General features: G+C 37.8%; 1 protein-coding gene across 1 annotated transcript in view; it reads right to left on the reverse strand.

The window, feature by feature from the left end:
- PGR (progesterone receptor) overlaps window positions 1-25,540 on the reverse strand; it is a 37,930-nt gene extending 12,390 nt beyond the window's left edge. The window contains exons 1-5 of the mRNA XM_014886597.2: window positions 24,330-25,540; window positions 22,986-23,137; window positions 11,509-11,625; window positions 4,027-4,329; window positions 2,502-2,646 (exon numbers count right to left, since the gene is read on the reverse strand). Coding sequence (XP_014742083.1) covers window positions 2,502-2,646; window positions 4,027-4,329; window positions 11,509-11,625; window positions 22,986-23,137; window positions 24,330-25,525 — 1,913 coding nt within the window. The 5' untranslated portion in view covers window positions 25,526-25,540. The remainder of the gene's footprint in view (window positions 1-2,501; window positions 2,647-4,026; window positions 4,330-11,508; window positions 11,626-22,985; window positions 23,138-24,329) is intronic.
- Between the last annotated feature and the right edge of the window lie 436 nt (window positions 25,541-25,976).

The raw sequence follows: 25,976 nt of genomic DNA on the forward strand, positions 1-25,976 counted from the left end.
TACTGCAATGGTAGCATTACAAAGTTTCTAATCTAGACGAAATTCACTGCACATTAACCTGACGATCCAGTAACTTGGACTGATTTCAAAAGGTTGCATCCCAATCCAGATGAATTAGGTACAATAACAGGAAGATTAAATTTTGCTGCCCCACCTGCTAAGGGGTTCAGATTAGCATTCTAACCTGACTGCAGATAGCAACCTCAGCAATCAAAACAGAAAATATTTTCCATTAAAAAAAAAATTCCAATGCATTGAATTTTTTTCTTGTTATTTAAAATGTTACTGTTATCTTGAATGAAAATTATTTCAATGTTGTTCAACATATGATATCTTGTACCAGCTCTTAAATGATATAAACATAGAAATTTAATATTTTAGACCTGAATGGAATTATTTCTATATCTACTTCAAATCTCCTTTTCTAATACTATTTGGTGGCATCTCTTCCTAATTATTATCTATGAAGAGCAATAGTAGCTTTCAGGGTTAGCAGCTTAAATGCTGTTCTTACTCAAATTTTCAGACAGTGCAAAGCACAAGTAAAGCACTCTTATAGTAGGGTGTTAATACTAAGAAATCTTTGCCAAACTAGCACTACTTGCCTTCTTGGTCTGAAATCAATGCTACCAAATGTGTCCTTCCTGAGAAGCATAACAATTCAGTTCACTAAATGATATGCTGGCTCTGACACAACCACAATCTTGGATTGTGGTTTCACATGGTAATTATGAGACAACTATGGTGTGTTCCCCTGCAGAAGGAATTTCCATTATCTCTTTCTACCTCTAGGCACACACTCCTGTGATTCTGGCATTAGTGCCTGCACTCCTACATGGAGTGCATGTCAGGGAGCACCTCCACCCATTAATGGGGTACCTCTCAGGCATGTAAACTCCTAATCTGTTTGACAGTGCAGCCAAAGAGTGTTTGGTCCAGCTTAGCTGAAGTCATGGGGATGCATGACTGGGACAGTTAACTTTTTTGGCAGTGTTCAGCAGTTACCCTTGCTTAGACAAGCTTAGACATCATCATAAAGAACATAGTTGTTTACATTTTACTGATCTAAAAGATAACATATTTCCAATAAATAGTTGCAGCTATGATTCAGTGCATCAGTTACTTTTTATATCTCTTTGTTTATAACACCTCTAGTATGACCCTGATGAGATGTTCTATAACCAAGAGAGGAATACGTTGTCAGCACCCGGCACAGATGATCTTGAGCTGACAAGAAGAAGCTGTCTCTGGTGGATTATAATCAGGGTTCATAAATCTCAACACCATTCTCAAAGAAAGTACTTAATGTCTTCTTCACAAGGTGCCAGGAGTGGTCCACAAGCAGGATGATACTCCAAGACATGACATTACTGCATAAAGCCATCTCACTCTGTGTTTCTTCTGAATGTAGCCATAAGATGTATCAGACAATGCTGGGACAACAATACAGTCTTCTAAGTATTTCCATTTGTATAGCACAATTAATGAAAATGGGAGAGGATATAATTTATCACTCAACAACCTCACAGTGATTTACAATCATCTGGGAAAGGTCAGGAGCTATAGGGTTGGCTCTACTGAATATCTTCTATAAAGAACTTCACTAGGAGGATCTTACACATCTATAGATTTCAAAATCAGGTATCTAGTTCTTCTGCAAATCCATCTCTTAATCCTTTAACAATATGCTTTACAAAACACCTGTTTTTCTTTCAGCTTGCTTCATAGCAGTTCTTTTAGTATTTTAAGGAAAAAAAAAAAGAGAAAAATGTATTAAGGAAAAATAAATATAGGGATTAAATTATGTTTTACTGTTCCTGGCAACCTCCCACGTACTATAATCAAAGAATATAAAATTAAGAGTCTGACAATATTAATTTGCAGAGCTGGAAAACCGACAACCACTGAAATGACAATTATCTAAATTAAAGATCACAGTGAAGGAAAATCCAAGCCAAAAAGCCCCTCCCCCACCCCAGCCAAAAAAAGCAGTCTCATATCATTTTAGTTAATATTGAAAATCCTACTTGGTGAATTTTTTTTTTTACAATTTTCTAACAGCAAATATACTTTTCTAACAAGAAATGCACATTAGAAAATATTTTTTATCAGAAAGTGTCAAAACTGAGCATTTAAATTACAGGCAAACTATTGGTGAAAACCACCCAAACAAAAACAACCCAAAAAACCCACACACCGTTTCATTTAGTAAACAATAACCCATGACTTATTCAGATGAATTGAAGTAAATATTCTGATGGCATAATTATTCTTTTTTTTTTCTCTTAAAATACTATTTGAACTGCTTTTGCTTGACCATGTACACAGAATAGTTGGAGTTCTCACAAAAGTCACTGAACTTTGATATGGTCAGAGGACTTGGCCATTAATTTTGAAACAAAACAAGTAAGGAATGAAATCTTGGCCTCAGTGGAGTCACATTCCCATGGCACATAAAAATTTAAAATGCTATTCATATAACACAAGAGCATTTTACTTACTCATTTAGAATCAGATCTGGTGCAAAATACAACATCTGACCACTGACATGTTTGTATGATCTCCACCCCATTGCAAAAACCATTAGACTCATCCAGGAATACTGGATGAGGGTTATCTGATCATCAATATGCAAATTCCGAAAACCTGGAAATGAAATTAAAGATAAAATATTTCATAATTCTCATTTAGACAGCAGCTAAGTAGGTGTTTTGAGATTACAAATCTGAGCTATCAAACTGAGAACACCTAGAACGACAAGCAGACTTGGGGATGTAGTCTCTGATGCTTGGGTAATAACTGCCTATCTTACCTTGATAGTTAACCTCTTGTCTTTTTGTTCCCATCCAGTATTTTGAAACGTTCACACCAAAATTAATTTTAGCAAAAATGACTGTTTCAGAGGATAGGAATGCATCTCTTTTTCCTTTGGTAAAAAGATGACAGTTTGTAACATGATCACTGTAACCAACTCTCATTTAAAATCGATAGCTTGAACATCACTATTCTTAACATAACATGCAGCTGTCACACAAAAACATCCATATATGAGTATCTTTCTTGCATTCAACTAAAGAGAACCAGTTGTGTGCTTGTGTTTGATAACTTTTTCTGTTTGAGAAATTTAAAGATTGCCACGAATTATCTGAGTGAAGCTAACAGCCTGCTGCCACTGAAAGCAGTGCTCCTGCTCTTCATCACATGGCCCTGTTACCTCCTTCAAGCAAGCTTTGACACTCATGCTCATCCTAAGTGAACTGGTTCTGTTCATGAAGGCATCAGAAAACCACAGAGGGCAAAAAATAAGGTTTCTTTTCTTCTCATTTAGTGAGATGAATCAATTCACTCAGGAGGTCTGGTAAGTGTCAGCTGCAATGGGAAGAGCAGTGATTGAGACTACAGCTTCCTGCAGCAGCAAAGTGTCAAACTGAGCTCACATGAAGCTGTATTTTCCAGGCTTTCTGCTCAATATATTGATTTCTATATATCCCAGGATGATGATCTCTATCACCATACAGCACGCATACATACATAACATAATTTTTTTTTTTTTAATCCTGTCATGGATCTTCATCAATTCAGTTACTTCTCATAATCAGTCTGTTTGTGAGCTGCTTATTCCTAATTGGTATTATTTATAAAAAATTTTCTATTGCTTTCAAAGATTCATTTTAGTAATAAGAAGAATAAAGAGTAAGCAGATATACAAGCTTTTTTCTATCAAATTAATAAATAATAGAGTAAGAGGGGCTGGGGTAGAAAGGCTGTTATAACAATCACATACAGGAACTCTCTTAGCTCCTGTGTTTTCCTGGAGTGAATATAAATATTTAGATGGATTCTTTCAGATGTGCTTTCCTATCAAAATATATTTGATTAACTATACTATATGATGAATTAAAGCTTAATAATTTTGGAAGTTGTAAAAAATTAGCTAACAGGTAGTCAATAATATTCTTTTTAGACTGCTCCTCCCATGAAATATTTGCTTAACTACAATTCACTACATATAAGAAATTATATTACCTGGTAGCAATTTAGACCACTTGACTACACAAAGAAGTTGCCTCTCACAAAGGTGATTCAGACTGGTCAGCAAGGAACTTGGTGTTTCAGGTTTTGTATTGTCATAACCAGCATAGACAACTTCTGGCTCGATGCCTCGTAAAACACTTATCATTGGGGGAACAAACTGTATTTCTTGATTTGGGGAAAAGGACAGCCTTTGGGTTAGAGACTGGCTTTCATCTTGAAGGGCTGCTGGCTGCTGGAGTGCAACATCTAACGTTCTCACAACCTTGATTTTGTTAAACTTTTTCAATTTTCGACCTGAAAAAGAAAATTGTTGATCTGTTAGGAAGAGTTAACTAGTAACATTAGTATTTTCCACTAGTGTTGGATTACAGTTTCAATCTATACAAGGAAACTAGAACTGTCCTCAGAGTAAGTTTTCTATTTTTTGACTATTTATGTAATTGAAAAATAATAATGGAAAATTCTTAAGAGTTTCTCTCTCTGTATGCTACTTCCTTCACTAAGGGATGAACAGCATCCACCCATTAAAATTATTGCCATGAATTCCAGGTTACAGTAACCTCATAAAGTGTTTTCTGGTTCAGTTCCCACTGTTCTGTCATATGCCAACAGCTGAGCCAGCTGGCTCTACAATTCAGTTTCTATTTAATGTCAATTAAATATACTGCTTCTTTTACTCCCTAATATTTGAAACCAAAAATGTTAGTGATTAATTACTACACACAGAAACTCCTTTCCTCCAGTTTTCTAAGAGCATTTCAGTCTCATGGCTGAATCCTATTTTGATGCCTAGGAGATGAGTGAAAAACCAACAAATACTGTAAAACCACACGTCAACACTTAGAAAATATTTCACTTCCTAAAGCATAATTTTCCTCCCTCAGTATTTTTAATTGTTATTTCCATACTGCAGTGGTATGAACAACACGAACTAATATAAATTAATAGCTGAACTGCCTTCCCAAAATAAACACAGATACATGTGGTATGGCTATGGAAATATATAGGTTTCAGTAGCAACTCTTCTAATTTCTTTCATGGAAACAGCCTGGCAGTGCACCCTACAGACACAGAAAATCAAACTTTCAGAGGTTCAAAGACAATAAACCTCAGCGACATATTACCAGTTTCAATAAAAAGGCAAATCCATGCAGAGGTGACTATAAGGAACACATTTGCTTTAAACAGATCCTCAAAAGTGATGAAAACCCTGCTAGATCTTTAGTTCTGTCAAGCAAGTTCGTCTTAGGGAAAAAAGGGTCAAAAAATGCAATAAAGATACTGATATTTATGGTCTGATTTACATGACAGGGGGACAGAAATAGACACGGGGGTGATGGCAAAACAGTAACACTCATCATGCGATGACATGCAGAGGTTATATTCCCACTAACTTAACTGCAAGTTTAATTAATTTAGCATCAAGTGCGCCAACAATGATATACTCATTTTATCACTTGTGGCAAGAATAAAAATATTTCTGATTAGAGATTTCTTAGGAAAGAACCAAACACAAAGTTACTTCTTGTGTTACAGCTGAAGCAAGAAAAAAAAGTAAAACAAAACCCCACAAAAGAATAGACAATTTATTATACCAAAAGACCTAGAGCCAATTTTTATCATAACAAACCTATACATAGTCATACACATGCTGGGAATTTCCCACTAAGTATTGTGTAGGCATGAAGGAACACAGAATTAACAATGCATTTGATAGTTCATAAATAATGATTTCAGGTATTTTCAGAAATAATGGCTTCAGATACTTTTACAGTTCAGAGAACAAGTAAAGAAAGAAACCAAACAGAATGCTTATCACATGGAAATGTTAGTAGTTAATAAGTACCCATGTTTCCAAGTGACTAAATGTATTAGAATTAATGTCACACTGGTTTGCAGAACTGCTTATGTGTTTATTGCTAATTATGTTGCTTAACAGCCACCAGTAAAACACTCCATGTGTTACCTCTCTATTGGAGAGGTGATTATTAATAACTCACAACAAACTTTCCCATCTACAATAAGGAGACCACTTCAAATTAATAAAAACTCCTAAGGACATAAGGAAAGCAACAGGGATTTGACAATAGCTGTTTTTCATTTGCTGTTTACAAAACAGGTAGGTTTGTGCTCTAAGTCCCATAATGGGTAAATAGTACCAATCTACTCTGACAACTACTTTTCCTAATACTAGAATCTATCTGTGCATATTTAGACAGCACACACTTTTTTTGTAGCATTTTCATTATTTCATTTTAAGATAGCTTATCACTTAAGCAGTTTCTCCATACTCACTATTCCCCTACCCTTCTTTACCAAAAATAACATGTTTATAGTGTTTGTGTTCTGCATGTACCTAGAAAACATTTTTAAAAAAATCTGTTTAATCCCACTATCAAATATATTATGATTTTCTCCTTCCTTCCTAAATCTGTATTTTATTTTTTTTTAACTAGATATACAGAATCATACAGACAATCAGACATTATATGGTGGACACTATATTAAAAGGGCTGGGTTTCTAGCAGAAGTCTAACATCTCACTACCCTTCTTGCCCTGTATCAAGGTGAAAAGCATCAATGATGTATTATTCTTGACAGAACACTATGGCCCTTGCATTAAGGTCACTGTGCTCTTGCAGTTTGTGTGGAAAAACAAGCCATGTACACTTTAGGGGGGTGTGCACAACACAAAGTAAAAAAGCAGCAAAGCAGAAGTAACACATTTTGATTTTAATAAACCCTTTGATCCTACCTCAAAAAATATTAGCTGGAAAACTAATTCACCTTTTTCTGCATGTAATCACTGAAAGCTCCTTGAAACAATGAAGAACATGAAAATTTAGCAGTACAGCTGAACAAGGAATCTGTGATAATCAGCCTGGGAAAATTACAGATTCACTCATAATAAATAAAAGAGTTGAGTAGTTGTTTATTCCAGGACCTGATCCAACTACCTGTCATCCTATTAGGTTTAAGATTAGAAAGGAGATAGATTAATGTCTCAAGTTCTGAGGTTATAAAACCCAAAGACAATTAACACTTTCACAGAGAATGACAAATATGGTACTATGAAATGCGTGTTTTTATTGATACTTTCCTTCTATAGATTAAGAAAGAAGAAACAGTCCATACAGGGAAATAAATTACTGAAGTTATTGGTTGCTATGCTATAATTTACTTACAACTGACTTACAATTTCTTTTAAAATATTTCAAAGGTTTGAAATTGCTTTGAATTTAGGATTGAAAAATGGAACTGTTGTCCATATAATATTACACTTCTATCTATATGGTTGCTATTCAGTGACATTCAAAGGAAGATAGGTGTACTTCCCTAGGAAGTTTAATTAATATAGTAATTTTTGAAAGCTTATCATTAATATCCTGTAAAATCTCAGTGTTTCTCATGTTAATTGAGCAATATAGCAGGTCTGCATTTAACACAAGGCCAGAATTAAGAAACTAAGTATCAGAGGTAAAAGAACAAAAATGTATCTATGTAAGTTCTAATTAGGAGGAATCACAAATTGCACAAAAAATCTTGACTTATACAGGCTGTAAACACAAGAAGAGATTTAAAGTATTGCCAATTCTCATTCATTTAAAATACTGAGATGTCTCTAAGCATGTAATTTGTTTCAAGAACTGGAAATTTGCTTATGGGTTTTAATCACAGAATCACAGAAGTCCAGGATGGGAAGGACCTCAAGGACTATCCAGTCCAGGCTTCCTTGCCAAAAGCACAGTCTAGACAAGATGACTCAGCCAGCACCTTGTCTAGATGAATCTTAAAAGTGTTCAACAGTGGGGAGTCCACCACTTCTCCTGGGTAATAATGCCAATGGCTGATTTTTCTCACGGTGTAGTATTTTCTTCTTATGTCTGATCAGAATCTCTCTAGGAGTAACTCATACTCATTATCCCTTGTCTTTTCTATGTGACTGCTTGTAAAAAGGGAGTTTCCATCTTCTTTGCAGTCACCCTCAAATAGTGGAACACAGTGATAAGGTGTCCCCTAGGCCTTCTTTTCTCAAGGCTGAAAAACACAGTTCACAGAATCAGGCAATCACAGAGTCCAAATTTTGATGCATCACCACCTTGTCAACTAGACACTAAGCTCCTCATCCAGCCTTTCTTCCAACACCTCCAGGGATGGTGACACCACCATCTCTCTGGGCAGCCCATTCCAAAGTTTAACAACCCTATCTGTGAAGAATTTCCTCCTAATATCCAAGCTGAATCTCCCTTGGCACAGCTTGAGGCTATGTCCTCTCATTGTGTCACATGGTCCCTGGGAGAAGATGCCAACTCCCACCAGGCTACCCCCTCCTTTCAGGCAGCTGTAGAGTGATGAGGTCTCCCCTGAGCCTCCTTTTCTCCAGACCAAACACCCCCAGCTCCCTCAGCTGCTCCTCACAGCACTTGTGCTCCAGACCCTTCCCCAGCTCCGTTCCCTTCTCTGGACACGCTCCAGCCCCTCCATGTCTTTCTTGCAGGGAGGGGCCCAGAACTGAACACAGGATTGGAGCTGTGGCCTCAGCAGTGCCCAGTACAGGGGGACGGTCACTGCCCTGCTCCTGCTGGCCACACCATTGCTGATCCAGGCCAGGATGCCACTGGCCTTCTTGGCCACCTGGGCACACTGATGGCTCATGTTTAGCTTTTCCTCATGCGGAAGGCTTCCCAGCCTTTTGATCACTGATGTCTTTGGGAAAATTATCTAAGCCCTGTAACACCCTATATATGAATCATACTGTGTTGATCAGCACATTAAGTCACAGGTAGGAAATACTGCTCACATAATACATCAAAGAAATTATGAGAAATAGCAGATGAGCAAAAGGAAGGAGGCTAATAATAACCATAGAAAGAATAGTATGGTTATCAGCCTATCTTGAGATTTTTTTTGCAGTTGAAATTTTAAATCCTCCTTTACAAATAGTCTCAGTCCAGTTTTCCTCATTTTTGGTCTGCATCTGTCTTTTCTTCTTTCTGTACTAAGCACTCTTTTTCAGCCTGCATAAAACAATTAGCTGCCTAATCCCCCCAGAACTCTTGACATCACTGAGAACATCTGAAATACTACACTTAATCTCAGGCAGCTAACAAAAAAAATATAGAGATGCCACAGTCACAGATTCACTCAATATTTCCTTTTTTTTTTCCATTGCCAAACCATTCTCTTCTGCTTTCTATTTGCTATTTTCTATTCTTTCCAGAAGATGGTGTAGGTGTTGATATCAGGGCAGAGATCTGATGAAATGACATGTTCCTCTAAGAACTAGACTGCACAGACTTCTCAAAAAATGAGAGACAGCTTTGATTAGGTATACTTAGGAGAGGACTAAGCAACATAACAAACTGGCTAGATAGAACAATCTAGCATTAAATACAAAGAAAATATTTACACTTGCTTTGTAACAGCTGAGAGAAAAAGGTGATCCGAAAAGGTGATGAGAAAGATGAAGACTTTACTCTCTTCATATCTGATAGTAGTAAAATAAAAGTCAGATCACCTTTATCCTCAGGTAAGAGGACGTAACATCCTGCTATGAGGATACACTAATGAGGCCATAGCATCTGATCAATACTGCTGGCAAGTGTCCAACTTTTTGTTTCTAGTGCCTACTCCTAGAGCAAAATGTATATATTAAAAAGCACTAGGAAAACTAGGTCCCATAGATGCTCACAAAGTGTAGAATGAAGTGTTCATATGCAGAACAATGATGAAGCAAAAGGACTAGACAATAGGACTAGACAATGATATTGAGTAATCTCACACTCTTCTGCTTGTTGAAACTGCTGCCTGTGATGTTGATACACACAGAGTAATTATTGGGTGTCATAAATGAAAATTCAGGTTTGATCATCATTAAACTCTTAGCTGTGCAAAATTCACAGCCAGGAATGAATTTTTATCTATATTAATTTTCACCCATTAGAATCATAAAATGGTTTGGATTGGAAGAGATGTAAAGATCATCTAGTCAAAGCTCCCTGCCTTAGGCAGATATATATTTTCAAAGTCAAATTGATCAAACCTTGTGTGTTTTCCCAGATTTTAAAAGGCAGGCACTACATCTGCCAACTCTTTTTCCTACTCTGTATTTTCCACAGCCTACTCAGGACCTCTGTCTCCTTGACTTTCTCCTCTTCCAAAGCTGGGCAAACAAGGCTTTAGGTTCTGCCTTTGTAGTAATACTGGTTGTCTACTGCACTGCTACTCCAGTTTTAAAACACCACTTCAATCTGAGAAGGATCCAAAGGACATGTTCTCCTTTTGTCCCTCTCCCCTCAGCCCAGTGGCACCAACATGCTGGTCAGCTCCATTTATTTTTTTTTAACTGAGAGGTGGCACTGACTGACCACATAAGAATGACACAATTGCTATGCATGCAGAGTACTCCAGCTCCATGGAGCTTGCATTCAGCTTACAGGAGCTGGAAACACAGTGCTGTGCAAACTATCAGTCTGAAAACGATATGTTTTAAATTATCAATGAATGCTGATCAGTTAGATAATGAAATTATGTACAGTATATAATGCCAGGCCTTCCCTCAAGGATAAAAAACAATACTTAAATGTGGGGAAGGTAATCTAGGGTTGAGCAGGAGAGAGACAGACAGAGGGCTTTGATGGGCTAAAATAGATTAGATTGGAAATAAAGCAGGTTTCTGTCTTTCCCTCCCCCTCCTTTTTTTTTAAACTCCCTTTAGGAACATATTCTTTCTATCATTTTTATATGGCCATTCTCTTATAGTCTTAGCCACGTATTTTCAAGCTTTGTGCTGCTCCAAAATAGGAAAAAAGAAAACCAGCAAAAATAAGCATCATTGCTGCCTGTAAGCACAGCAAAACTTGCAATGTGACTACCTGATCATACACCATTTTCTCCCTGTAGGTCTTCAAAGGCACAGTGCTAAATTTCATTTAATGATACATTAAAAAAAATCCCAAATCTGTAACAGAAAGAACTAACACAAAGATGGGATTTCCGAGCAACTAGAAGGCAAAGCCTACAGTATTGGTGCAACCACTGCCTGGCCCCTCTGGTGGAACAGAAGGATACAATTGTGTTGACATGTACTCAAAGCAATTATGAATTATGAACAAAAATTAGAAGGGGACAGTACTGACTCCTGATTCTAGTATCAATCTGCTTATTTTTTTACCAAAATCAAATTACCTGATTCAAAATTATTAATAAATACACAGCAAAGACATAGTTCCTTTCAAGAAAATTAATGTAAGGGTACATAGTGATTCCTACAGGAAGGTGTTTTGCCCGGGTTTCCAGATTCACTAAAGAAAAATTCTAAGAAATTATAATACATTTGGTAATTCTTCCAAAAATGATACTTGAATGTGTTTTTTCTTTTACAGTAGCAAAGTAATGTTATTTAACCTCGACAGACTGAAGGTAGTGTACTTGACTGCCTGTTTTTATAAACCCATTTGAAAAACAGCTCACCTCCCAGAACCATGCCAGCTTGACAGCACTTCCTCAAGCGACATGCTGGGCAGTTCTTCCTACGGATTTTATCGACTATGCAGTCATTTCTTCCAGCACATAAATAGTTGTGCTGCCCTGCAGGAAAGAGAAAAACAGGATGAATACTATGTTTTCTAACATGACAAAATTATTTCTGTGTATAAATATTTCAAAAATGACTGAAGATTCAAAAAAAGTGTATTGAACCATTAAAGAACTCCTTCATTTTATGGTAACCTTTCACCAGTCATGTTACTATTTGAATATAATGTTTTATTTGGTCTGTTTAAGGGCGAAAATCACCATCTATGAAATTCCAAAATAATTAGCAGGCAGCATGAACTGCTTAAATTATTGTACTAACAACATTTCTTAAGTAAATCAAGCACGGGGACAGACCAATTGTTTCTCTAAAACTTCTTTTTCTTTGAAGTTATTGATCCTGTTTTCAAAGAATTTAAGTAAATTTTTCTTAGACTGATGTGGAGTTTCTCAGAACAAACAGAATGAAGAAGCTGGGGTAGTGCAAAAAAAAAAAGCCCTTTAAGCAAAGTAAATGACCTCTGATGGAGAAGCAGTTCTGTACTTAAACTTGCTGAAATACCAGCTGACCAGGTGAGTCAACACAGCCAAAAGGCCAAATAGAAGGAAATTGTAACTTTGTGGTTTAGGGTAGCCTAGTTCATTGTTTAATTCTGAATGATACTGTTAGAAAGAATCTGTCATTAGTGTATTGAAATAGCCCTTTCAATGAAGTTAGCTTTCAGCAAAGTAAAATATTAAATGAAATATTGTGGAAATGGACCTCCAAATATTACAGAACTCAGTACCAAACCTTTTAAATTTTCACTGATTTCTAGATCTAGAAAAGAGTTAGTGCTGAACCATATGAAACAATGCATTTGTTTCTGTGCTAACATTTTAAAAGATAAATAATTTACTTCTTAACCATAACATTAAAAACAACCTGTTTGGTTTTAGTGAAAGAAACACAATTGTCAGAAATTAATTTTCATAACAATTTCTTTTTTTATTTTAAAAAACTACAGGTAAACAAAAACAGTTCCCTCACACATTGCCTGGGAACAAAAAAGTCCTTAGTAATGTTTTAATCAGAAGAAATTCTCACTTACTTTGTCCCATTAATTCTAATCCTGGACTTCTACTTACAGGAAACATTATCAAAAGTAAATGAATAAAAATTTGTCTTGCTATTGGTAGCAGAACACTAAGCAAAACACTTACTTTGATCAATTCCTCCTTGGGATTACTTTCAGCTTTTCCTCAACTTTCTTTGCCTTTATAAGCTACAGAAAGCATTCAGTCTTTTGATAAGCAACAATTTTAAAACTCCGTTAGTTTAATTAAAATCCATGAGTATTATCTCAGCTCTTTGGCATTCTAGTGCTTTAATGCACAGGTAATTTATGAAGGAATGCTTATATATAGTTAAAGTTTTCTTTGTGCTTTTCTTGTTTTGGGGGTTTTCTTTGATCCCCTGAAAGGAGATTTCTTCTGGACCTCTTTTCCAGGGAACCTGTAAAATCTACACAAGATGGTCTGAATCCATATAAACCTTCTCCTGCTTATTCTAAATCTAATACTGAATATTTTTGACATTTACAAAACATATCATAATGGAATCACAGTTATGAAAACTACACTTCCATGTTCATATGTGCTGAAGTTTCAGATTAGACAGGATTAAACAATGTCTCTGCCCAGTGTATGCCAGGCCAGAAATGAAATCTGTTACTAGAATTCTAGTATTTAGGCACAGTAAAATTTGCTTTAAAGCCAAAACGCTGCCAACCCAATGCTCTCAGGGGATTATGGTGACAAAATCTCAGGCACTTCTTGATGCTTATTGTTAACAACTTCATTGTTTTCAAGACTTTTAGGAAACCACAGTCATATCCTGCATTTGACTTACATTTTCATGAGAGTTTTCCATTCCACTCATCTCTATCCCACCTCTCCCTGACACCTTCTGTCCCAAAGTGTATTCCACTCATTTTGATTCAGCTGCAACTTATTTGGAAAACATGTAAGGTTCAAATATCTGGTATTTTTCAGTTTCATCTGTAAAAGACTCTTTTTTTATTATTGTGATCATCGGAGTGGATCTCATATCAATCGATTAATCTGAGTCAATGCTCCTATTTGAAATCACTTCTACCATTGTGCAAAACTAGGTTCTGAGAAAATGTTACTTGCTTGACATTAATATTTTAGGGGCAGCAGCTGTCTGAAGGAGAGATTGTGTAAGAAATGAACACATGCCAGCTATTTGCCTAACTTCAAAATTATAGGACAATATTTAATTAGATTAAGATATTTGGGAGGTTTTCTTGGGATGACAAAATACATATTTGAAAATGTCTTTGCTGTAATTCAGTCTTCAGGATCATCTAGATTTAAACTAATTGTCTTCAATACATGAGAATTGCAGTTATACCAAATGTATGTACTAATGAAGTGCCCAAAACCCCCACCAAAACAAAATCACCATTCAATTGGTAGCTTGATATTCAGTATCTTTTCTATGACTACTGTCATACTAACCATGAAAACAAAAGCCAAAACAAACAAACAAAGAAAATACTCAACAGAATAGTAGTATAGTTACTAGAGAACAAGTTTGAAAGTAAAGGTTGCTATTAGCATTTTTTATAAAAATATGAACCTGGGAACTTTCTGATAATTGCCACACTTTCAGAAAGCTTCACCTACCATTAAGTTCCCTATGCGTACTTACTTTTCACTGTTTTTTGAAAGTGTACATTCTGGGTCACTCTCAATGTATTGGCTCATGAGCAGCTTGACTTAAAAATGTTCCAGATTCTTTTAGGATAGTATTTTTTTAAACTTCCATCAAAATCCATTAGTGTTAGCAAAGCTGCAAGTTCTAATGTAAGCAGGCAAACACAATTTTAAGTCCTGTAATGACTACTGCTATACTGGGAGGTTTTTAATCCAAACAGTGGTGAAAGTAGCACACACAATATCCTTACAAACTGCACTATGAACTTAGCTCACTGACATGCTGTAAGTCACTTACAGTCACTCCAGTACACGCCTGAGTTGCAGAGACTTTGCAGATGTACAAAATACGGAAAATATAAAGCTTTATCTGCATCTGGGGTATCAGATACAGCAATCAATTATTTGGGTGAGTGCATCTGTGCTGAACTGCTGCCATCCTGTACAGAAGCAAAGCACTTGATTGCAAATTCTCAGTTCCTTCTATCTGCAAAGAAGTGTACTATCACAACTATTTTTCTCTCTCCCAAATGTGATTCTGCCTCCCTCTATCTCTCTTAACAGCCAATGCTTTTGTATAAAACCATCAACTTTTGCAGAACACATCATGGTGTTTTATTTAGTCTGGTTTTAAATTTCTGTCTAAAGCTTGCAGATATCGATTGTGTCTCTTTGGAAATTATTTTACTGCCAAATGTCTCTCAAAATCGATTCTTTGCTTCCCAAAGGATCGCCTCAAGATTTTGCTCAATAATTTTTTAACAGTGTCTTTTATGTCTTATAAACTTTTGAAAAAGTACCAATTAAATCAATAAACCAAACCAAACTAAAAAACACAATGGAATTGTGGAAGCTGACAATAAACATCGGTTTAAAATTTAAAAACTGGAAAATAAGTTCACCTGTACACTTAAACAAAATATAATGGTGCAGATGTAGTCTTTGAATAAAAATCTGACTTCTGGAAGTTAAGACAGCAGATTAGGCTAGTCTTTAACCTGTGGAAAACCTGACTTGTCAGAATAAATGTAGGGTAATCCTTACCCTGAACATGCTCTGCCAAGACAGGTTTTCCCCAGCTAGGCAAACAGTCTGGCCTAGTTCATCTTTGGTAAAATGGGAAGTAAAATTATATCGGATTTAGCCCAGATCTAAATATAACACTCTTCTATTTACACTGTTTCAAAGTACAAAACAGCAATTGTGGGTTGAATTTACCTCTCGTTATTTGTTTCTTTTTCATTTTGAAGAACTAGGAATCTGTACTATACAGTTTCCATGTCCCTGTATGCCATCCCATACTATTAGTCTCCAATATTCCACACACTTCAGATTATGTTGTTGGGATTTTTTAATTTACTACTGATCTTATTTCTGTAAAAACAGATAAAGTCCCTGAAGTGAGACTTCTGACTCTAACGACTTAACCAAAACCAACATCCATCACGGACTTTACCATGAATAATCTTTTGATAAAGATTTACATTTCCATCTTGGCCCATGGAAGTAAAATTATCACTTCCAGTTTTTAAGTAAGTGTTGTGACTTCCACTCTGTAGCCCATATTGGTATAAATAAAGACCTGCTATTGATGCAAGTCTGCTCCTCAGCAAAGAATTAAGGATTCAGGGCACCAAGGAGGACTAAGAGTAGAAAGCAGAGGAACTTGTGAATATGTTCCATCCTGGAATCTAACTGAAATAATGAAGAATTTATTTCTTCATAATATTATATTTCATAGTGAAAGTAATAAAAATGATTGTTTATAACATCCTTGACTGACTCCTTCTCTTGTATACTAATCTCAAAATCTTCCCACCTTTTGCTGTGAATCCTGCAATACTATTGTCTTTTTCCTTCCAAAACCACTTCTCCAAAGAGCAACTTCTAAAGAGAACATAATTTTTAGATGATATCTACAAAACAGAACAATAAAATGTAGCTACCTTGTTTTCATTCACTTCTAGACAGAGTCAAAAGTTACCATCCTGTTTTTTAATCCTTTTTACATTTCCCTGTCTGTTCCATCTTTTCCAACAAGAAAAAGAAGGAAAACAAAATGAAAACCACAGAAAAACGAAATGAAACAAGATTAACTCATAATTCATGGAAATTATAATGAACTGTAAAATTAGGAATACTGTTTCATATTGATTTTCAGTTGGTTTGCCTAGACTTCAAGGCCTGGAAATGTATAAAGTCTTGGAGTCTAAATATGGGAACTGACAACAGTAAAAAACTTTCCACAGCTAATATCCTTTCAGGAAGATATAGTAGCATCTACAAGTCACTATTTCCAGTCCTTTTTATGGCATTGTGTCACAATTGTTCCTTGGTCATAATTTTTAAGTAATTAACTGCATCAGGGATACAATATGTAAAATGATGGAAGTGTCAGCATATTTGTCAATAGGGGGTCTGTTTCTTACAAATACAAATCATGGGATTTAAACACAAGACCTACCTTAAAAACATAAATATTTCAGATGTATACAGCACTAAAGTATAAATTGTTCTGCTTTTGATTGTTATACTTTTCTATTAAGATTAGACCCTTTATATTTGCATTTCAGTCATCCTATCATTCTGACTTTAGTGGAATTATCACAGCACATGGACACGATAAGGTTTTTCATGTATATTTTCCCTATATTGCTTGACTTGTCCTACAACTGAACCAGAGGGACAGGCTCATCCACTATATGAGCAATAAAGGTGGAAAAACCCAGAAATATTAGTAGCAGAAAAAAGTAAGATGCAAAAAACCCAGACATTGTTACCTCTTAATTGAAACAGCTTAGATTAATTTGATTATATTTGACTAATTAGATTCTAAAATGTAGATATCTATCAAAACACTACTAATGGTACATCATGAATACTGTGGAATGAATACACAATTTAAGGCAATGAACTTAAACCATCAATCCCAAAACTACTTTTAGCAGAAAACAGTTTTGCTATAAATGCTTACACTTTATATACTTATGTCATATAATTTATAAATATTATGGTACTTAAAATAATTATGATTGGGTAGGATTCATATCACCAAATGCAGACAGTGTACATGGTCACCTGACACTCCTTTACACCCAGTGCTGAGAAATAGTTACTGTTAGAGTACTGCTATTTTCATCACTACATATTAGAAATATCAGTGAATTTCTTCCTAAAATTTATTGTTTCTCTCCTTTCACTATAAAATGAACTTAAGGTAAGAAGTTCAGGTTGCTCACACTGTGCACATGGGAAGTTAAAACAGGGTATTAGCAAGAATGAGCAGAGCTGGTGCTCTTTAAAGCAGGCAGTCTTACACTACCTGAAATAGCTTCTAATCCACCTGAAAACAAGTTTAAGATGATATATGATAATGTTTCTAAAATACAATGTAAAAGTTAAACTAAAAATGTTAATAACTGACATTTCTGCAGCTGATTATGTGCTAAGCCGTGTCTATTAGGAAAACAGTGGTAAAGTCACAGTCAGAGCAGCAGGAAGCCCAGCATTAGTGCAAAAGCCACAGCACCAGAATAAATGACACCTCAGCTCACTTCACTGTTGTGCCTCATAAAAATCAATTCATCAAATTGCTGTTTGTTATACTGCTGGATAACAAATCCTTTTTAAGTCAGAAGTATGATAAAGATATATTATTTTGTATCAATGCAGATTTTCTTTTTGTTTCATGATGCAAATTTTTTGAACTCATAAAAGTGACATTTTCCATCTGTATTTTAGGCTCTTCAATAAAGCAATTATGTACATTTGAATTTGAAAAAATACTTAGCTTACTGTACTTTAACACATTTTGGCCATGTGCAAAATAAAAGAACTTCAAATAGGTTATATCGAGTGAAAAGCATTTTTATCTCTCAACTTGCCATGCTTGTATACTTTGTGTGTCTTCTACTTCATGAACATTTCATTATCAGGTTTCCAGTACATGCTGTACCAAATTCTGATCCCAAGATACAGAATGGCGTGCTCGATTAAAAATTAGAAAACCCTCTAGAGTTAGGAGGAAAAGGAACTTTTAACACCTGCTTCATCAAGTTTACGGATAAAAGGGTCTCTACAGTATTATTTCTCTCTGTTTTCAAAGAGGATTTTCTACTAGTTAGCATTTTTTTAAATACTTGGCATGATGTACCATTTTAGATTCTTTAGCTATGCAAAAGCATAACCGATTAGACAAGCATGTTTCCTTATGCACAGTATTGCACTATGTACATAGTGAATCACACTGCCATCACAGAACTGCTTCTCATAACACTGATAAGGTCAGATAACCTTTATCAGAAAGTTTGGTTGAAGTCATGATCAACCATCTTACTGTGTAAGCGTAGCTCATCATCAATTACTCCTCTCTATATACAGACAGTGAAAACCCTCATGGGAATCCCACTTTGTGCCAGTTTACTGAATTCAAGCCTCAGAGAATAGAAAAGTTGACATTTGGTCAGTTAAATGTTATCTGCTACTCACGCTTGAGCTTGTTCCCTGATGCCATTCATGCAACAGAGTTGCCACCCTGACCTTAAAGCACATATTAAAACTAGACATAAGTTGCACAATCATTTGGTCAAGTTTGCAAGACATTCCCCAGGTATTTAAACAAACCAAGAGACAGTTTCTGACATCTGCTGTAATATCATGATTCATGTTGGTCTCAGAATCTGGGTTTGGGCAACTACTTTTCCTTAGATATAAATAATATAAACAAAGTGCAAATATAAATAGAAAACAAAGAAATGAGGCTTTATTATAGGAAAAACAGCACTGAATTTTTTGCAGGACCTAGGTAATTTAAAATTTTCATTAGCAGAACTACTGAAAAACAGACACTTTCAACAAGACAATAATGCAGGCTACCAAGAAATCCCATGTTAGCAACAGTGTAACTCCAGAATCCCAAAACTGAACACTGGGTTCCTGTTCAGGGACAGACATTTCACAGCAGTGTTCCACAAGCATTTTGATCATAGCTGCCTTGCATGGTTTTACATGAAGGAATCTTTATAAGACATCACTAATGACTGTTTGGCAACTTAGTCCCAAAAAAGTAAAAGTTCATTTATCGTCATTCTCTGCATGCCTGTTAGAAATATTCTCTTCTATGTTTTGTTATCATGCATGAGATACATTGGTGGCACTTAAATAATGCCTGATCATTAACAGCAAATTACTTTGCAAATACAGTAATTCTACATATTAATTCCACATATCTAAGCATTTTGAATATTATTTTTGATTTTTTTTTTTATTTCTATCTCCAAAATGCTCATCACTCTCATCTCACTTGCAGGAACAGCACTACCCCATCAGCACAGTGAATTCAATTTTGTCTTTTCAAATTTCTTTACTGAATATAAATAGCAGTAACTTTCATTGTTTTCCTCATGCTCCAAGGAGATATTTAAAGTATTTTTAAAAAGCCTTGTCATTTCTTTGCACATTAAGTGAATCTACAGACTACTAGTTATTTGTAAGGGTTCAACAGAAAACTGCTAAATGCAAATAAATATTGCCTAGGAAAAAACAAGTCAGTATCGTTGTCCCTTTTCTCCTCCTCACTTGCAGTACTAAATTTTTAACATATCATCTGAAATACTACAAGTTCCCAAAGAAAGGGTTTGCATTTTTGTTTAACTTACTTCAAGATGGTGCCAAGAGAAAAATATGTTTATTGTATTAACAGCAATCTTTTCTTCACATATATAGATACAGCCACATATGGAGAACCAAAAACCCAAAAGACAGAAAGTATCTACAAAGTCATACATATTTTAGAATTCAGTGCCAAGAAACAATCTTAAGCAATCTTTGTGATCCTCACACAACTCAGACCACTTGTTAAGGTGTATGGGTATGTAGTAGTTACATTCAAATGTATGATTAAATCATAATCAGTATATACAGTTTTAAATGATTGTTCAGTCTGAGTATTTTAAATAATCTCTGTTTTTACTTCAAAAAGATTGGATATGGCAAACAAAAGAATTTTCTGGATAACATAGGAGTCCATTTTATTTAAATGGAAGTGTTTAACCAATAAAGTATTGTCCTCACACCTGGGGAGGTAAAATATATGGTGTATGAATAGAAAAATTTCAGTGAAAAAAAATTACAAAAAATACATAGGCTATTTGATTTCAAACAATAAATGAATCTCAGATTACAGAAATAATTAAAATAGAAAATAGACATTTTCCAACAAATATAATGCTACTATATTAAGTACTTTTTTCTATGCACAAGCCCTTGTAACATACAAAAAAATCTCAAGATAGAGAAAATCCATGAAATAGCAAAAGCCAGCTATTTCAAATCAGGTTTTAATTTCTCATAAAGATCAGTAGTGTAGGGAAATTATATGAAAAGTAGAGTTTTGACCAGGAATTTTTACTCACAAAATGTAACATCTTATTTGCATAAATTATTATTTAAAACCCACATGTCTGTAGTAGCACTAAAAATTTTAAAAAGTAAAGAATTCCTTTACACTCAGAGAAATGATGGGCAAGGGGGTCATTTAATGGAAGAAATATGTCTCAAATTTATATGATTATCAGTCAGAATTTTAAACACTATTTTCTATTGCATTTAAAATACAAACACTCTGTTTCTTCTTACAGAGGAGCAATGTCTTGCCATTATTTCTGATATGAAAATTTTAAAAAGTAATTAAAGTCCATATAAAATCAATTAACTATCAATAAATGGGATTATTTCAGTGCTGATAATTATATAGTATACTGCAATGAAAATAAGAAGCCCATCAGTCCATCTCTAAGGAACCCCCTGTAGTCTTGCACTTTCTACACAAAAACAGGTACAACTGTATTTGTTCAGTTTGCCGATGCCCACACTGCTCATTGCCTGACATTGCTTCCCATCAGATTCAATAACCTGTATCTTTTCTGATTACAGTCAGGTTTCTGATGTACCTTCTTGAACATTCTTTGAAAATCCTTACTAGAAAAGCCAAACGCACTTCCTCAACAGACTCTCAGTCTGTGGATTCTTTTAAAAATTAAAATTATGAACTTGCTATGTAAAACCTACAACTTTTGTCTTTGTAACTGCATTGACCTCTCATTTGTCTCTAAATAAGTCTGTATTCTTAACCTGGTGAGACTTTGCAAATATAGACTTTGAATAGCCTATGAAAATGACTTTAAGATATTCCTTGTATCAAGTTATATTCCTTCTTAACATTTTTCAATTAAATATTTCTGCTGAACAGTAATATAATATGTTTTTGAGCAGATTTATCTACTGCAAACAGAACTGGGTACTAAAATAAAAAAGAAATTAAATCTAAAATTGACAGAATGAAACTCAAAGAAAATATTACAACATTATTATATAGGTAAAAAGCAAAAATAAAATTTATTTTAAAATACAGTACTCACAAATTACACTACACTTAGTATTAGAATTTCAGCTCCCTGACTTAAAAAAAAAATTGTCTGATTTAGCAAAACATAGCAAAAAAATGTAAAGCCAAACTAAGAAACCAACTAGCAGAGTCAGTGAAACTTAAATGTATTCCTGCAAGTGACTTAAGAGCTTTGCGGCCTAACACAAATATTGCTAGTAGTTTTCTCATGAAACTCATTGAATGCATTAGAGAAAATGTGGTACTGGCTCAAAAGTTCTCTTAGACCACCAAGACCACTTTGCAAATAATTAATGTTAAAGGAAGAACATGAGCATATGCTTAAAGTAGAAAGTAACAGCACAGTGAAACAAAAAATCTAATTATATTATTATGCTAATAAGCTTTTACTTGTCCAATATTCCCCTTTTCATTTGGAGAGAGATAAACTCTATAAAGCGGAAAAAACTAAGTATCACAACAAGAAAATACAGGATGCAGGTTTTATTTTAAGGAATCCTATCCATTTGAACAGTGGTTTTGTTAAATACATGTAAGAGAAATTTGAATATCCTAGTTTCGGCAGGATGAGATAAAAATCAAAACAGGAGACAAAGCCTAAAACGTAGAAGGATTTGTTTTACTGCTTTATCTGTTGATATAAAACAGTCTGCTCTTGTATTCTTCAAAATCTCAGTGGACAAGGCATATAATATAATCCAAAATTTAAAAATAAACATAGGTATTGCTGCTGCTTCATTAAACTTGCAGCTTGACTTTGCAATTTAATGACTGCTTGGAACAAATCAAACACATTTATTGTCATTATGATTTGAAATAGTTCAGTGAAATTTAAAATATTTCCATAAGTTCCAGGAAGCCAAAACTCAGCAACTAGAAAAAAAAGTTTCATTACTTCGAAAAGAGAACAAAGACAAAATAAGTTCTTATCTGCCTATCATTAGTTCATAACCACAATATTTTCCTCTGAACATAATTTATACTTTTTAAAATAAGTTGTGTAATGCACAAAATTTTTACTTAAGTCTTCCTACCTGGAAAGATTAACTGATAAACAGTAAATAATAAATAGCATAAAAGTAAAGTAAAACAAATAATACTAGAAAAATCAGTTAAGGAAGAACTTTGTTAATATCCACTGTAATATGTAAACAGAGTAAACAGAGTTGATAAAACAAAAAAAAATTCACTACAGTGATAATATTCATAAAAATGAGCAATAAATAAACAGCATGCCCTAGTGTGTAGAAGTTATATTTCAATTAAGAACAATGGCATCATATAGTACCTTCCATTGCCCTTTTAAAGAAGACTTTACAACTTCCACAGGTAAGTACTCCATAGTGGCAACCTGAAGCCTCATCACCGCAGATGAGACAAATCTTCTGGGGTAGTGATTCGAAACTGAACTGAGAATTTTGGCTGGTTTCTGTATCTGGCCTTGAGAAGAAAAAGAATTAAAAGAAATGAAAGATCCAGCTTTGCACAGTTAACTACTTACCTGTATTCATGAGTTTTATATTAAAAACTTCATTTTAAAAATTGTAATCAAGATACAGAAGGACACGAAAGAACACGAAAAAAGTATGATTGCCTCTCTCCTTAATGGTTTGTCTCTACTGTGGTAATACAGGAAAGCATTGCAAAAAAAAAGCATAAAATTATAAAGTTATATTTTAAGCCATTTAGGAAAAAAGGTACCATCTAGACACTCTGCTAAAATGTTCATCTTCCTTAGCTCAACAAGTCTTGTGAGTGGAGTCATAGTGATGATTTTTTTTTTCCTGTACAGAGACAGAATCAGATAGACGTCAATTGAATTTCAAAGGCTTCTTTCATATGGGAAATATGACATTTCATTTCAGCTGGAAAAATCTTTAATAATCACTTTTTCACCCCCCATTCAGCTGCAGCGTTCTTAGCAGTAACTAAGTCTGATGGGGATATCAAGGATATTTCCAATTCGCCTTCAAGAAAAGGCAGACTAATCTAGGTAACCACTGCATTTACTAAAAAAAAGGATTTCCATTGAAACTCTAATATTGCATGCAACTTTTGTTGCATCTATTTCTAGGTAATGCACATCTCTACATGATAGCGCCCCGTTTCATTCCAGCAAATCAATATACAAGTGTTTCAGTTTTCGTGTGAAATCAATTGCTTTTTGTCAGGGTTTTTTTGTTTAGTTTTGTTTTCGGTTTGTTTGTTTTACAAATCGGGAACACTATTTTGGGAAATACTTAGGTACTGATGGAAGTGAGGGCAAGCTAGAAAATCTGCACCCTCTCCCCGGGGCCGGGCACTGGCTCGGACATCGGGTGGCACCGAAGTCCCGCTGTGGAAACCAACCAACATCCCTGGAGCGTCACCGTGCCCAAAGCCGCCAGGTGCCACCTGCGGAGCCGCGACACCGCGGCAGGGAATGCTAACGGGGCTGCACTAAAAGCCTAAAAAGGCAAACCCAAACTTCGCCCGTGCTTTCCTCAGCATCCCCCTAATATCCCCCCGAGGCGCCCACCGCGCGGCACGCCGGAGGAGGAGGATGAGGAGGAGGAGGCGCGGAGCTCTCCCTCCGCGCAGCGCGACCCGCGGGCCCCGTCCCTCAGCGAGCGCCCCGCCGCCCCCGCCTTACCGCGCGTAGCCGAGGTAGGGCGGGCAGAGCTGGGGCAGGCCCTCCTTGAGCACGGCGGCCGGGAAGCCCAGCGGCTGGTGCCCGTTCAGCCCCAGGGCCGGGTAGAGCCCCGGCGGCGCGGCCGAGGTGGAGGGCAGGCTGTCGGGCGGCGCGGCCGGCCCGTAGGCGCTGGCCAGCAGGGTGGGCTCCGCCTTGTAGAGGACGCACTCCAGCGAGGGCTCCTGCCCGGCCCGCGGAGCCTGCGGGTAGTCGTGGCAGCCCGCCGCCGGGGTGGCCCTGCCGCCCGGGTAGCGGGCGGCGAGGCCGAGACCCTCCTCCTTGATCTTCATTACGGGCTGGACGTCGCCGTAGGCGAAGGGCCCGTCCTTGGCGTCGGGCGGCGGGAAGCCGTAGGCCGGCAGGTCGGGCGCGGGGGGCGAGCAGCGCGGCACCGCGCCGCCCTCGTACTCCGCCCCGTCCAGCAGCTGCCGCGTGCGAGAGGCCAGGAAGGCCGAGTTGAGCGGCAGCAGAGGCACGTGCAGGTATTCCTGCCCCGAGTCCCCCGCCCGGGACCCGCCGGGCAGCGACCCGGCTCCCGGGGCATCGCCCTTGGGCGCCGCGGCGGGACTCTCCGCGCCGGCCCCCGGCCCCGCCGGCCGCACCTTAGTTGCGGGGACCAGGGCGTCGCCGGGCGGCCAGAGCGGGGCGGGCCGCGGCGGGGGCTGCGGGGGGCCCGGCGGCCCCGGGGCGGCTTCCACCGCCTTCTGCGAGGGGCCGCTGCTCATCGCACCGTCGGGCGCCTCCTCCGCCTCGAAGAAGGACCAGGGCGCCGCGGGCACGGTGGAACTGGCATGAGCCGAGGGCGCCAGGAAGGTGTCCAGGACGGTGTCCAGAGAGTCCTTGACCGAGAGGGAGCCGCTCCCTGGCTGGTAGGAGAGGGAGTCCCGGGCGTACTCCTGCCTCAGATGCTGCTGCTGCGGCTCTTCTTCCTCCTCCTCCTCTTCCTCCTCCTCCTCCTCCTCCTCCTCTTCGCCCTCCTCCTCCTCTTCGCCCTCCTCCTCGTCGCTGCTCTTGGGGTAAAGCAGCCGGTCCAGGGAGATGTCGATGGACTCAGCTTCCTCGCGGAAGGGATCTCGGCCGGGCTGACCCTGCAGCAGGACCGCCCCGTCTGTGGCAGGCGGAGGCGCTCTGGGCTCCTTGGCTTTCACCTCGGTCATGCTGGCCCGGGGCAGCGATGGACGCCGGCGAGTCTCCGGCAGCGACAGAGCGCGGGCAGCCGGGCAATGCCGGGGTGCGAGCAGCCCCACGGCTCTTTACATCCTGGACGTGCCCGCTGCGGCGGTAGCGCGGGTCCTGCTCACATGGTGCTGCTCTCGGGGAGACGGCTCTGCCCGGGCCCCCGCCGCCGGGACGGGGGTGGCTAGGAGCCGGGGGCGGTGCAGTCTAGAGGGGAGAAACGATGGGAGAGTGTGTGGGAGGCGTGCGGGAAAGCGGGGTACCTGGCAGGCTCCGGCGGCGGCGGACAGGCTGACTCCGCGCTCCGCCCGTCCCCCGACTGCTTCCCACCGCCCGGGCGGGCTGGCCGCGGGCTCCACGCCCCTCGCCCGTCCCTCTCTCCCCGCCCCTCTTCCCTTACCGAGGGTCTGCGCTGCGGGGCCCGGGCTCCCG

The sequence above is a fragment of the Sturnus vulgaris genome, chromosome 2 (genome assembly GCF_052056855.1).
Source record: "Sturnus vulgaris isolate bStuVul1 chromosome 2, bStuVul1.hap1, whole genome shotgun sequence".
Taxonomy (NCBI): domain Eukaryota; kingdom Metazoa; phylum Chordata; class Aves; order Passeriformes; family Sturnidae; genus Sturnus; species Sturnus vulgaris.